Here is a 14,352-nt window from a genome sequence, read left to right as displayed (position 1 = left end):
TGTGCACATCTGTGGAAATGTGACACAGATTTCTCAGTAACTGCCTTTTAGATCCCCCATGCCTGCTTTAAGATCCCATTTCATCATCATCATCCGTTTCCTCCTGCTTTGTTCTTACCGTCCATTTTAAGTTTCCTTTTCCTTCCACGGAGAGAATCCTGTAAAGTAAATACGGAATCAAAAAGCTAAGAACTGTTATTTTATTACTGGATTTCCTCCCAGAACTGAACCCGATCTCTTTGGCTGTGTTTTCTTTCTATATTTGGCCCAAAACGTCGTCCAACAAAATGAAAAATCAAGCCCTTGTGGATGCACTGATGACTCTTTAAGTACATGCTCTCTCAAATCATTCGCAGCAGAAAGCATTTTGGTTTCGCTCCCCCTCTGGGGTCAGTGTCGTCTGTTTGACCCTGATGTGGCGAGTTCATGACTCTTTTGTTTGATGTCACTTTAATAAGCAGCGGTCGCATAGATATGCAGTACGTGCGGCTCATTGAAAAGTGATGGATCTAGTAACGTTCTACTGTGTTCTTGCTTCTTTTAAGAATGATTTGAAGAAGTACAGGAAGCAATACAGTAACAGAAACAGAAACGTTCCAAATTAAGAGAAAGCCATTTTTGTTTTGTTAAACAACCAACGATTCCTTTTTGCTCTGAGCGAATATATAGATATTTAAAGTGTGTCTCAGTTATTCTAATTAGAATGTATATCAAATTTATTGTTTATTTTATCCTACATTTTTACAATAAAAAATACTCTTTATTCCTATATAATTTAACTACTATCTGTTCCTTGGACCATCTCCTGAGAATTCCATCCAAGTCTGTCCATACATTTCAAGTTATTTTGAACACCGACAAAGAAACCTGATATTGAGAAAGTTGTATTCATTGTGTAATGTGTCGCTAAAACCTTTTTTTATAAAACTGCTAATATAAGTTCCTAAAATGGGACATGTATTTTTAAATCTGACCCTCAACGATCATCTTCAGTTTGCCTGACACGTAATGAATTCCACCGCACAGCGGCGATAATCCTTCCAAAATCCGCACATTAGGACACACTTGTCCAAAATGAGATCAACTTGTGGTGTGGCAAGACGTTTGCATGGCCGCATCTCCTTAAAGAGCCTTCAAGCTGAGGATAGTTTGTGTCTACATGGTGCCCCCTCCCCCCGTCCATGCCCCCACAGATCTACTTTCCCTTGGCTCAGCCATTCTTTTCCCAGCTGACTGTTCAGCTGTTGCCAACACTTGTCCACTTGATAACTGTTGACATAGCTTAGAAGCCAGTGCACTGGTTCACAACCAATAATGGTTTTAATGAAATCCCAGCTCCTCTGTGAGACATACACGCAAGACAGATAATGAGCAGAACACGTCGTGTTGAAAAGTGGAGAGTGAGCAAAGAAAACAGAGGAACAAACCTCAAAACAGAAGTTTGGTTTCAGGGTCTGAGATGGCGTGCAGCAAGGCCCTGGCACCCCCAGACTTGTGGATCTGACGTCCTGTGGAAGAAAAAAGTTTAAACCAGATTTTATTTGATTATAAATTGAATAATGTCAAATTCGTACAAGCCCTCCCCACCTAACCCTGCACTCTTGACCCCAACCCCAACTGAAGACGTCAGCTGTTCTGATCCCGGTTCATGCAAGTCACTTCTTAATCCTCATGCCAACTCACTACTCCTCATTTATATGATTTCACCTTTAAGCATCTCTCATCTACCTGCTCAAACTTAAGCGTACCAAGTGACGAGTGAGGTTCCGCAGGGTTTCGTTCTCGGATCCCTGCTTTTGAGACATTCTGCCCTCCTCATTTTGCATAAAAAGTAGTATTAAAAATCTATAACGCAGTCTTCCTTCTGCATGAAGTCATTCTATCTAACAAGGATAACAGAAACAGTGTCACACAATAACTGCCGTTCTAAGAAGCACATCAACGTTGTCTGTTTACCTATAATAAACAGATGGGTAACGAGATGCTCAGGCTAACTGTATCACCAAACGTTACAGAACCAACTTACCGCATTTTCCAGATTATAAATGGCGTTTTTGTTTTTCAAAGTTTCGTGGTTCCTGTGGCTCATACTCAGGTGCGACTTGTTCATATCAAAATGTATAATTCCATATGAACTTCAACGCTACCTGACACTGAGCGACATGACGAAGGAGCAAACGGCACATTAGGTCCGTGGTGCGCCACGATCATTTTGATTCCGCCCTTTATTATCCAAGTCAGTAATTCCGCTTATTGATTAAGCATCACAACAACAGAAAAAAATATGATTGAAATGGACACTATTATGAATGGATTTTTTTGGAGTTTAAAAATAAATAAATCAAAACACTTGTGCAGCTCGCGGAACTCAAGTTCCTGTGTACAGCCCGGACACCTGAAGGGACGGACCGGGTGAGAGCGGCTGCAATTGCGTGATATTTATTTACTTTTCATGATTAAAAGCTAGTTGTTTTACTGTCTCAAATGCAATAAATTGGTGCGATTCTTGGCTACGGTTCCGTTCCACATCATAGTTCAATGCGATAAATACGAGTGACTTTGCGGGAGGACCTTCGTGGTGTTGCCACTTCGGTAAAAGATTTGTAATAAATTTCCCTCGAAAATGTGACATATCTTTCCTTTTTTCCATCTCCAATTGCAATTAGGATGCTTCTATGGCAAGATACATCAGCTTTATCATGATTTTAGCCCAAGTTAACTCTGAGTTAGTCACTTTAAAACCCACTGGCTGTCACCCAATTTAGGCTAATGTTAGATATTATGAATCTTGTCGAACATTGTTGATCGTAGTCAAAGCGATTAGCTTAGCCATTACTGTAGGTAATTTGATCTTGATCTAAATAATCTTTAAAAAAAAACGAGACCGAACTCTGGGTCTGCATCCATCCTATCCATCATCCTCTGACCTGAGAGTAAACAGCTCACATCCGGTCCTGTGTGGAAGTCTTAAGTGTTGGTTTCCTTCCGATCCATCACAGGCCCTATTAAGACCCTCATTCAGACATCCCTCAAACGTCACACGTTCAATTACTCAATCCATCACGCTCTTGCGCTCGACCCGCGATTGGCCGACGATCGTTGTCGCCCAACAATGGCCGAAGCTGTGTGTGTTTGTCCCTCGGAGGACACAACCCCAGTCTCGTCCTGGACTATTTTTTTCTACCCTTGTTCAAGGGTCAGAGGTTAAAGAGGGTTTGACCGAGTTGCAGAGGAGAGGGCTGACTGCCAGTGTGGACAGATCTGCTGGCTGGAGCGTGAAGTCTGAGAGAAGAAAGAACGTCTTATTTTGTCTGGAGCGATGAAAATCTTAATTTTAAGGGACAACATTCACAACTCCAGAGAAAAGTCTGAGTTTGATCCATTTATAACATGAATACAAACTACCAAAGTTTAAAGTATTAGCAGATATCACAATGGCATCATGAGAAAGTTGTCCCTCCATTGACAAGGCCCCTCTTCCCAGGGCCCCTTCCATTGAATAATAACGGTTGGGGGAGGGGACATAAAGGCGTATACATAAAGTTCTAGTTGAATTGTTATGGTCTGACTCTGTCAGAGCCAAGTTTATCTCAAACCACAACTTAAATCATCACGTTTATTTCATTAAGCAAAGAGGCATTTGTTAGTCTTCGGTGCAACTTTGAAGAGCTCAACCCACATTACAGTGTAAAAGAGACTTTGCAACCACATTTCTGCTCCAACCCACAAGTATCCCCAAAATCACCGCTCACAAAAACACCATCCAAATGACGGAATCTGCATTTGGCTGCTCCTACTGTACATTCCACGCACAAACTCCGTGCCTGTGACTAAAAGGTCGTCTTGACAAGGCCCTGATCTCTTCGCCATGTGATGATCCCGCACCACCTCGCGCTCATTTACTTAGCTGGACGCCACAGCTCCCAGAGGGCCTTTGATACCTGATATTTTGACGTGTGTGACCCTACAATCACTTTTTGCTGCTGATACCCAACACCCTTAATCTAACCACAGCTTTGGAGGGAGGCGGACCCAGAGGAGGAGGAGGACTGGAAAACTCATGACCCTCTGGGGATTAATGACTATTCTAGGAGGCGCCTTTTCAGCTTTCTGAACCCTCGACTTCTGCTTGATTCCGACGCCTTGGAAACGCTTTATTCAAGCAAGCACCACGACCTGGTGATCGTCGTCTCCTGGAATGAATTTTGGATGGGCCTGAGATGACGTTTGTGCGGTGCAATCTGAAAAATGTGACGACTTCATTCCAAGAGAGTCTGAGGGGAGCAGTAGAGCGAGCCGGTGCTTCAGTGTGGGTGGCTGCTATCTCTCTCTGTCTCTGGGCTGGGGCGGTGTGTTTATGCGTGCTGGGGTTAGGACCATGCGCGCACACACTCACAAACACACACAAAACACAGAGCCTCCATTGATTCCGGCTAATCAAGTCCAGGGGGGGGTTGGTGAAGCTGTGCGTGTGCGCGTGTGAAGGCAACACGTTCCTGACATTCCTGCACTTCCCAAAGAGGCATAAAATATTAACCACTACTCTAAACGGCCAGACCTTCTTTTCTCTCCGCTGGGGTCCCCCCTGTCTTTTATTCTTGTTTGGCGAGTCCAACCGAGCCGGTGACCGAGCCCTGACTCCTGCACCAGCAGGACAAAAGACGTCTGGTTCTGAGCGGCCGAGGAGTTTTTAGAAAGATCAAGCCTTTTATATGTGGACGACAATGTCACATGACTGTTTTCCCAGCACAAAGTGTCCGAAATTGTTATTTTATGGTGCTAGCATCACGATTGATGTCGCTGTGAATCGCCCTTCCCACCAAGTCGCCTTTTGATTCCCGACAAGAAACATCATTCAAGGTCATTGTTGGGATTTTGACACCACGAGCAGGGAAACTGTAGAACAGCTGGATTTCTATAACCTAAATAACAGTCTGGTTCTAGTTGAGGATTCTGCTGACTACATCAAGGTTTTGACAGTGGCTATTAATGTTTCAACAATGTTTGTTGGTTTTATTTATGGGGTTTTTTTTACCAGGGGAAAAAGCAAAGAAATCTGTAGGCTGCGGCAGTCATAAAATAGAATAAAATAAATACATAATTTTGACCACTTATAACAGAAATAAGTAATTTAATGTAGTATAATGTATAATATATATTTAATATAGTATAACAGATTAGTTGTGCTAAATACTCAAATAATACACAAATAATAAGTCAATATTGAAAGCGAATTCTTTAGGAACACTGCGGTAAGGATCCACAATGTGAATATAAAGAGACTGGAAAAGTAAAATAATTTAATAAAAGCCTATATAGGAAATTCTGACTAGATTAATATAAAGATAAAATATTTAAATGAATGAATTACTGATGCAATAAATACAGATTTAATATAACAAAAACAACAGCAATAATAATAATAATAATAATAATAACAGTATTCATTTGGTGGTCACTCAGGTAACGAAAATACTGTATTAAAAAGGAAAAATAGCAATATAGAATTTGAAATGACATTTTGGGATAGTTTTCAAAATCATTTCTAGAATTGTAATATGCAGGATTAGCTTATGCATGTTGCATGCTGTATGGAACAGTCACTCACAAGTACTCTGGCAGGGGAACTTCCATTAATCAGTCAGGTGAGTGCCAAAAGGAAAGCAAGGACACAAAAAAGTAAACATATATCAGTGAATTTTATTTTTCATGACTATAGGTGTACAGTTTTTGCACAGTAGATGTCGCTTGCAAGCATGTAATAGTTAGGGAAAATTTTAGTAAAAAGAAAATGAATCTTCTCCCACTGAAGACTTGTTCAAGTTTAACCCTAGTCAGTCTGAACCCTCTAGAAGCACCTGATTTAACAAGAACCCCGCAAAAACGCCTCATTGCTTCAAGCTTACACCCAGAGTCAAAGGGTTCAGGGCTGAGCGTCGTCGCCATAGATACAGTGTTTGACTTTCCCAGTGAGCAGTTCTGGGGCGACTGGCTTTCAGCTGGAATTCCGACGTTCCAGTGAAAGCAGTCTGGACGGACAATGGTCTGTGCCGGGGACGTCCTAGGTGCGTTTAAGTGGAGCGTCTTTGCTATGAATGGATGGCTCCTTGAGCAAATTCTCAGGATCTTTGGACGCCATTGAAAACATTGAGAATGTTGTGCTCATTATTTTAGTTGCACATTGCTTGTATTTAAACCCTGAAACGCATAGACCAGACAAGGCAGAGAGACGTCACACTTCTAATTTCCACCCACGTTATTGCCCTGCATGTATTTTACTAATATAATCTGTGTTAAATATATTCACTGATTTTGAAAGTTGATTTATTTTAGTAATTTAATAATATGTTGTTTTCTATTTTGTATGCAAAGTTATTGCGCTTTCGCTTTTTTAACCATACTCAGTCATGTGATGTGTAGGAGTGAATGGAGCCAATATTTAGAATGTTCGCATATCAAAACAGACCAATAGAATGCCACAAATATCCCACCACTTATCAGTTATCCAGTTAAAAACCAACCCTGGAAGTTTCCCTGAAATATTTGTGATCAGCAGAACGTTTATAAATCAAACACAAACATATTGAACTGCTAGAAAATTCAGTTTATTTGTAAGAAATCAACATGTGACAACATTTGGCATAAAAATTAAACAAAAAAAGATCTCCATTCGCAGCAGAGACCCCGGATTTGCTAAAGAAAACGTCAAAATAACATCCGTGAATAGTCTTTTTTTTTTATAAAATAAATTAAAGTTTGATGGTTTCGGTGGCCAAATTTCATGATAAAAAAAAAAAAAAGTTGATGTGAAACTGCTGATAAGAAACAGCGTGGTTTCTACATTATGTTTAAGGAACTATACAGGTACCATCAAGGGGAGCTACGACTCGTCTTGCTACGACTAAGCTAACACTGACGTTTCACCAAACCGCATTCATCAGTCAAAAGTGTTTGGCTCTCGCGGCTCCTGCGTGCTCTGTTGGGCTGCTGCGCTGGAACAAAGAAGCCTTTCACGCTGACCTTGACACACGGCCGCCCGCATCACCACAGGAACCATGGCAGAGGAATCCACCTCGACTGCAGATACCAATCTCAGCCAAGGTGAAGCTTCCAGGCTTGTATCTGACTGTTGGCGAGCAGACGGAGATGTCTCATCTCATTCAGGATTTCTCTGGCAAACCTTGTGTCTGTCGTCTTTTCCATCCCCTGATATTCACAGGTGACTTCCTCACCCTAAAATTACAACACATTTATTCAGTAAAAATATTTGTCTCTTTAAGTTCTCATTTACACTATAAATACAACAGCTTGCAACGTGTTCCGTTCAACGCCAACTAGAGTGTTCTAGTCTCGACCTCAGTAGTATCCGACTAGATCTCCAAACATGAGGAGAAAGTGCACACTGCGTTCAGTTGGCCAGCTCAAACTGAAGAATCCTTTTAAGTTAAACTCTGGACCTTCAAAAGGAGGGCAACCGATGGCGTCCTCAGCTCTACACAAAGTCCCTTGCAGATGCTGGCTCTCCATTTCCTTTCGTTTTTGTTCCTGAAGTCCTCAGATGTCTTTGGGTGCAAACTCCTTCTCCGCTTTCTTCCAAAACATTCCATTCCACTTTCACTTTCCATAGTCCGACATGCTTTTTCTTTCTTAAACAGTCGCTCAATAATGCCACTTTGGATGACTGGGCTCTGTTTTCATTCTCCATCTTGGCTTTCCAACGACAACATTTCATCTTAAGCATCACAGCTGCTTTGGCTTCCATCTTATCTTTCTTTTCCCAACTCCACGCCCTCACTCTTCTCTTCAACTTCTTCAGTCCCTCATAGCCTCCAAACTACTCACAGTATTTCAAATCTTGGGGAAAAAAATCCACTTTTTGGTTGCAGCCTGAGATGCACAACCATTCAGGCAATCATATTTTATTAAACAAAATAAAACTTAAAAGCTTTCTGTCTCGCGACAAAAAAAGGTTTCAACTGTACACTGAGATTTTTGCTTTACAAGGACTAGAGCTTCAAAAAATATTTTCACATTCTATACATCTTAAAACTGCTACATTGAACAACTGTGATTCTTCAAGAACAGCAGTCACATTCCATTTAAAATTCATGCTCACGTGCCGCTTGGCAACATTGAGGAGTGTCTCTTCAGGAGAGTCCAACTGCTTGCTCCTTCGGTTTGGATCCCCAGCCTGTGGGGTCTTGTTTCAGGTCCACCAAGTCCCATTCAGTCTGTGTCTACATGACAAGGGTTGGTGTATCGATGCTCGGCTTCATGGTAGATCCTTAAAAAGTCCTTGTAGCGAGGGGCGCAGCCCATCCAGGCCTCCCCGAACCTCACTGTCCCGGTGAACAAGAAGTCCCCGTCGCCAGATTTGGCGCCACACTGTGAGGGCATCTTGATGTGCCCGACCCAGCTGCGCACCCTCACGCCTCCCGAGACAAAGACCTGTGTCTTCTGCCGGTGAAGACGGCTGATCTCCACCGTGAGCCGGGAGTGGTCCTCGTCCTGGTGCACCGCTCGAATTCTCCCGCGAGCAACTGTCAACACCAAACCGGAAATTGAGACAGGTCACCTTACGAACTTTGCATTAAAAAAGGGAATAGCTCTATTTTTGTGTTTAAAATTCTGATTTAAAAATGAAAGTATTTGCTTGACAGTTAGAATAGAAGAATTTTAATAATGAAAGCAACTCACCAAAATCATTGGTGCAGACTGCGAGAAGTATCTCTGCGTCACTGCACGGTTCGCAGGAAGCTGAAAGGAGAATTGGAGTGATGTTAATGCAGCGTGTCAGGCAAGTGATTGAAAAACACAAGACAGACAGATTTGAAATTGATATGAAAAACAAATGGCGAGGTCTCACACTGAACTTAAGACCCAATCATGTGGCATTTTCATTGTCTCACAGCTGAAAATAACACAGAGAAGCTTCGCTGAATCATGAAACCATTGTGTGAACTGTGATCTGCCACTTCTTGAACTTCATTTCTCCTTTTGTCAGCAACGTACAGATCAAGGAAAGATAACAGTAGTAAGTGCACACTACCTCACGTCGTTTGCTTTGCTGTTGTGAGTAATGTTAAATCCAAATAAGAAGAACTCATTTTGGAGCCAGTAAGTGTAGAAAATGCACTTGCAGAAAGCGTGAGATCGGAAACATACAGTTCCAGTTGCGACATAATTATTACAAAATTGCGAAACCAGGAAAAAAAAAAAAGAAGTCCGAGTTAGGGGCACTCAACGGTCAGCTTCCACGCAACAGAGGAAACGCCCTTGATACCCCGTGACAAAGTAGGACCAGATGAGGAAGATCTGGGCAGCAGAGGCACCCCAACCCCTGTTTAGAGACCCTCACTGAGTCTAGTCACCAAACAGTTCGGACTCCTAAACAAGCATACGAAACGCTGAAGAAGAGCCTTGTCTTCCAACTCCAGGCCAAACAACTGGCTGTAAATGTAAGAGATTAAAATAAAAAGTCCTAAAGTTTTACAGCCTGCCTGAGGCAGGAACTGGCTCTGCTCCCCGTCACACTTTTACAGCAGGAGAAAGGAGCCTGTGATTAGTTGACTCAGGTGGTTCCGCGGCCCGACTGACCAGAAGGCGTTTATGAGCTCAAAGACTTCAATTTGGCTGAGAGGGGCAGGTGGGGAGGGGGGCGGAGGGGTGTTGAGTCAGCAGCAGGCTGAGGGTGGACGCCAAGTGTAGCTTTGCGCTCAACTGAACCGAAGCTGTTCACTTCAATGTGGCATGTTGATGGAATATTAATGGGCATGAGCTGAAAGTTCTGTCCCTTTAGCACAGCGGGTTTGTAGCATAACACACTTTACTAGTCAAAAGTGGCAGTAAAAGTTGAGTGTAAAAAGAAGAATTTGTTAAGCTGCTCTGAAGTTGAGGGTACAGGGTTAGAGGGCAAAGCAAGCATCAGGGGACTCGTGTAGCAACACAAGATGATGCCGCATCAATGGGGAGATCAGAGGTCAAGCAGCCACAAGCCCAGGCAGCTCAGGAACAGCTGGAGAGTCCGCTTGACCTGGCCCAGGGCCGGAGCCCGGCCCCTTTGAAGTGATCCTCCAATCTAAACCTCGCTCTCTGCCTCCACTGCAGCCCAGCACAGCTCGCGTGTCTGACTTGAAACGGGACCACAGGAATGAGCTGCTCGCCGAGTCAGCGTCTCTTTTGCGACCGAAAGCATGCGAGCTCCTCTCTGGTCGGAACCACTTCACAAGAGCTAGCGATGGATGAAAGATGGGAGTGGAGTTGGGGAGGGGTGCAAGTGGGTGATGTAGGGTTCAGCAACATCTGGACGCTGATGAATTCCAGCATGATGCAGCGGCCTTGCTAATACCACATCAGATAACTGGGAAGGGGCGCGGAGGAATGATAAACACACCAAAAAAAAAAAGGGGGCTTTTGGAGTCAAAAGGGAAGCACGGCATCTGTATCAATATTCGATCATACTATATCATAAGCAATTCCAGGGAAAGGTCTTCCAAGATTTCGACATTTGAAGGAAAGCGATGAGAAGAAGCAGCGAAGCAATTAATGCACCACACTAAACCTCCAATGACATGAGACCACTATCTTTGTGACTCAAGCGCAGGGTATCTGAAGCCACATCAGAAATCCCAGACCGTACTTCAGAGCCAAATGCAGCACACGAGTGTGGTGAAAACAAGTCCACACTCACTCTGATCTCCACTTAGAAATGCCTCTCCAGGTCTGCTGTGCCAGATAATGATGCAGGATGTGGATATGTGAACCCAGAGAGCCATAAAAACAGATGTGCGACTGATAGCGCTCGTGTTTTCGATTTAGGTGGAAAAGATATAAACATTTGGCTGAATGCGAGATGGTGTTGAAACAATGCAGGTTTGGCAGGTAACGATATACAGTTGTTTTTCCAGCTGAGGCCCACTAGAAACCTGGTCCAGAATCAAAAACCATTGCGAAATCCTCTTTATTCCCAAGTATTGAGGGAATATATACTTGGGAATAAGTATGAAGAGGGTTTTGGAGCAAGTTTCCACCAGCAGATGGCTCCTTCCAGACCAAGAAACTAGAGGAAGCAATCAGTTCCTTTTTATTAAAGATTTAAAAGAAACCTAAACTATAAACAGGATCTTTTCCCTCCCATTAAATATCCTCCTAGACAGGTGGGTTCTTCATCTGGTCCCTAATTTTACCCATCATTTTGTCTGCAGACCTTAACAGGCCATAGTTAATTTCAGCAATCCAGCTGACAACAGAACACACAATTGAATCATGCAATGCAAAACAGCACCAGAAAGAGAAACAAGCCAATAGCATACACAAGAGAGGAGTCAAATCCTATAGTCTAAAAAGAGCAAACCTCACCTCTCACTGGAAGCACCCCTGCACCCTGCCTGTTGCTGATCAGCTCGTACTGAAAGGACGTGATCCGTCGGCTGATGTCTGTGTGCGGGACGGCCTCGATAAACAGCGCCCCCTCTTGAATGTTGAAGCAGTGCACTTTGCCCTGAGCCTGGTCCTGGTCCTGCAGCAGTAGCCGCAGCGTTCCGTTGCGGTCCAGGTAGATGTTGGTGCCGCTTGAGTCGGAAAAGGGCTTGATGCAGACCATGAGTTGGTGGCTCGCCGCAGACAGCGTGTTGGACCGGAGGTTGACGATGATGGCCCCCGTGGGATAGAGCCACTCCAGGGAGCCTTGGGCGCAACGTAGATAAACCTGCTCCACGTCCCGGGTGTGACCCTCGTGAGTGAGGCCACTAGAGGAGATGAAGTGGATACAGTTAGTCATATGTTGATGTGAAACGTTGCATGCAATTATTTTCCAGAACTATTAATTTTAAAGTTCTGTAGATTTATCTGCTATTGAATGGCAATAAAGTGGAGTCCAAGGTTCAAAATGACAAGAAATGAAGCAGTTTTTTTATTTTGTTCTCCTGGTACATTTTGGCTTGAACATTTCAGCACTTCGTGTGTCAAGTTCACCGGGCCCTTGTCAGCGATAGGAAGCATCAAATCTGTTAGGTACATGTGTTGGCAGCGGCCACTGTGGAACCCAGACTGGTCAGTAGAAGAGCAACTGTGACCGATTCGGGTTCAAGTACCCTACAAACAATAGTGTTAAACCCTCTGAAATCCTATTATTCCCATTGATTCCAGAATTCTCTTTGCTTTGTTGTCCCTCACTGACATTCCACGTGACTGACATGACTGTCACCGCACTGGACAGTTGACAAAAATCTGTGCAGATGTCATGCATTTTCTTCACTAAAGAACTTTTATTACTCCCATCGCAAGCGTGGACTTGACCTCAGCAAGAGAAAATTTAGTTGTCTAATTAAGGTGACGACCTCAGGGAGACAGTCGACCACATTCCTCTTGAAAGTATTGAAGGCCGCCTGTGCACAAGACTGGCTGCATGACCAGTCACGAGCAAGAGCAGCCAGAACGACCTCAGCTTCGACACACACTCCCCCAAAAACCACATTGTTCCTCACACAGCTTTTGGCAAAACACACCGCAGCACTGGCAGGAAGCCTTTGGGAAGAGTTTGGAGGCAGAGACGGATGAATAGCGGGACACAGGGGCCTCTAAGGCAGGACAACGGCAGCAACAGTAGCTGGGCCTGCTGCAAGCAAGTGCAAATGCAGGTCACGCACCGAACCTCCCCTTGCTTTCAAGCCACCGAAAAGAGTGGAAGAGACTTGTCCAGGCAGCACTTCGGACCATGGCGCCAGTGTGACCAACTGACTCCCCTCTAGAACTTAATGCCTGGTCAGGGTTTTGAAAACTGGGGCCCGTCAGTCATTCTGTGGCAAAGCCTGAGGCAGGAAGCCATCAGTGGTGCTGCACGATGCCAAGCCAGCGGTTGAGATTCGGGTGGAGAAACACCCTCTTTCCTAAAAACAAGACTCTGAACTTCAGATCTGCCAAAAGTAACCCACGACACATGCTGAGCAGATGCAGCTGAAGCAGAATTCTGACCAAGCTCAGCTCAGCACGCCTTTAATTATGAGCCTTCAAATTTCATCATCGCTCTGTGCAATTAAAGGAGATTAGTCAGAGCAACTAAAGAACAACAGATTATTGACGTGAAGGGCAAAGTTTGGAATACTGCGCACCCCCCCTTTCTAACTAAACCACAATATTTGAAGAATTTAAGGGCACAACAAAATTCAGCAGATGCTCAATGAGAGGGTGAAATCTTCCAAGAAAGGATTTTAAAACTACATTTAAGATGCATTTGACCATCAAATGAACTGTTTTGGAGATGTTCTTTTTACTTGAGCTCCTGTACAGGAACAACTGCCAAGAGCATCACTGTAAATCTGAAAATCCATTTAAAAAGTATGCTTTAACTTGTATACTTGTCACAAGAAAGCAACGTCTGCCATAATATTAAGTGAACAAACAAAAAAAGCACCCAAACTAAACGTTGCATATTAATATTTTGAAGTTTCCGACAAAGCAGCCAAGTCGTTGACGCTTGTAACAACCAAAATAAGAACTGGTTTCATCAGAATATAATCGTGAACGCAAGCTAATCGTACTTTAAGGTCATTAGTAAATGGTGTAATCGAAACGAGTTATCAGTTTCTTATAATGTAAATAAGTATGGATAAAAAGAAAAAATAATAATGTGTGCGACGCTTAGTAAAGCATCACGTTCACAAAGAGAAATAAAACTTTGGAACTCTGAATGAGAGAGTTGTAAATGTCGGCCATTTTCTCCACAACTTTATTTAATACTATACCGAAGTAACAGGTTGCCTCTGCGAAAGGTTAGGCGCTGTTTATACGAAGCAAATCACTGTCGGTAACGAAGTGCTCACCTGCCCTTCCAACAGCACTGGTCACTGGAATACTGCGCGCCAGAGAGCCTCCAGAGCAGCAGCAGATGCAGCAGCGAGGCTAACACCGGGGCGAGCATGTTTGTCGCGCCGCTCACTTCGCCTCCGCTCGGGTGAAACTCTGCTCCGGTCCGCCGTGTTTCCAGCTACATGTCGTGTCCATGTGTCGCCGTTACTTTCCAAACGACTCCTGGGGCTCGCCTTCTTTTACTCCCGGGGGGTTAAAAAGTCTTCAAACACTCCTGTTGATGCTGCTCTTTCGCACCGTGTTGACAGCGCTCCGTAAAATGCGGAGTGAGTCGCGAGCGCGTCCCCGCTGATCTGACTGATCTCCACGTCACACCCAGTTTATCACCGTGTGGCGTTCACTGACTCACATCAGGCACGGAAATCTTAACTCCATCGTGTAAATATACTAACGTTTTCCTTCAAATAGTCCCTGTGAAACTTGTCGGGAGTAGAAATAGGACAAAGTAATTTTTATGATGCTTTAAGACACTTTTTTGACTAGTAT

The 14,352-nt window shown here is 43.8% G+C and overlaps 2 protein-coding genes across 2 annotated transcripts in view; both read right to left on the bottom strand.

The window, feature by feature from the left end:
* The window catches only part of sez6l2 (seizure related 6 homolog (mouse)-like 2), a 118,823-nt gene extending 116,658 nt beyond the window's left edge, over window positions 1–2,165 (bottom strand). The window contains exons 1-2 of the mRNA XM_053851365.1: window positions 2,027–2,165; window positions 1,428–1,508 (exon numbers count right to left, since the gene is read on the bottom strand). The gene's annotated coding sequence lies outside the window, so the exon portion shown is untranslated. The remainder of the gene's footprint in view (window positions 1–1,427; window positions 1,509–2,026) is intronic.
* A 4,432-nt stretch (window positions 2,166–6,597) lies between these two features.
* Window positions 6,598–14,138, bottom strand: metrnla (meteorin like, glial cell differentiation regulator a). The gene is made up of 4 exons (XM_053851394.1): window positions 13,821–14,138; window positions 11,359–11,747; window positions 8,698–8,757; window positions 6,598–8,540 (listed from the first exon to the last, which is right to left on the bottom strand). The coding sequence occupies exons 1-4, from the start codon at window positions 13,916–13,918 to the stop codon at window positions 8,227–8,229; spliced, it is 861 nt and encodes a 286-aa protein (XP_053707369.1). The 5' UTR covers window positions 13,919–14,138; the 3' UTR covers window positions 6,598–8,226.
* Window positions 14,139–14,352: the final 214 nt, after the last annotated feature.

Source organism: Synchiropus splendidus, chromosome 19, assembly GCF_027744825.2.
Source record: "Synchiropus splendidus isolate RoL2022-P1 chromosome 19, RoL_Sspl_1.0, whole genome shotgun sequence".
In the NCBI taxonomy this organism is placed as follows: domain Eukaryota; kingdom Metazoa; phylum Chordata; class Actinopteri; order Syngnathiformes; family Callionymidae; genus Synchiropus; species Synchiropus splendidus.
This window is presented reverse-complemented; position numbering and strand designations above follow the sequence as displayed.

Coding starts and splice junctions, on each gene's coding strand:
- metrnla (XM_053851394.1), bottom strand. CDS start 13,918: ATGCTCGCCCCGGTGTTAGCCTCGCTGCTGCATCTGCTGCTGCTCTGG. Junction 11,748..13,820: donor CAGTGCTGTTGGAAGGGCAG/GTGAGCACTTCG, acceptor CATCTCCTCTAG/TGGCCTCACTCACGAGGGTC. Junction 8,758..11,358: donor AGGGGTGCTTCCAGTGAGAG/GTGAGGTTTGCT, acceptor TTCTCCTTTCAG/CTTCCTGCGAACCGTGCAGT.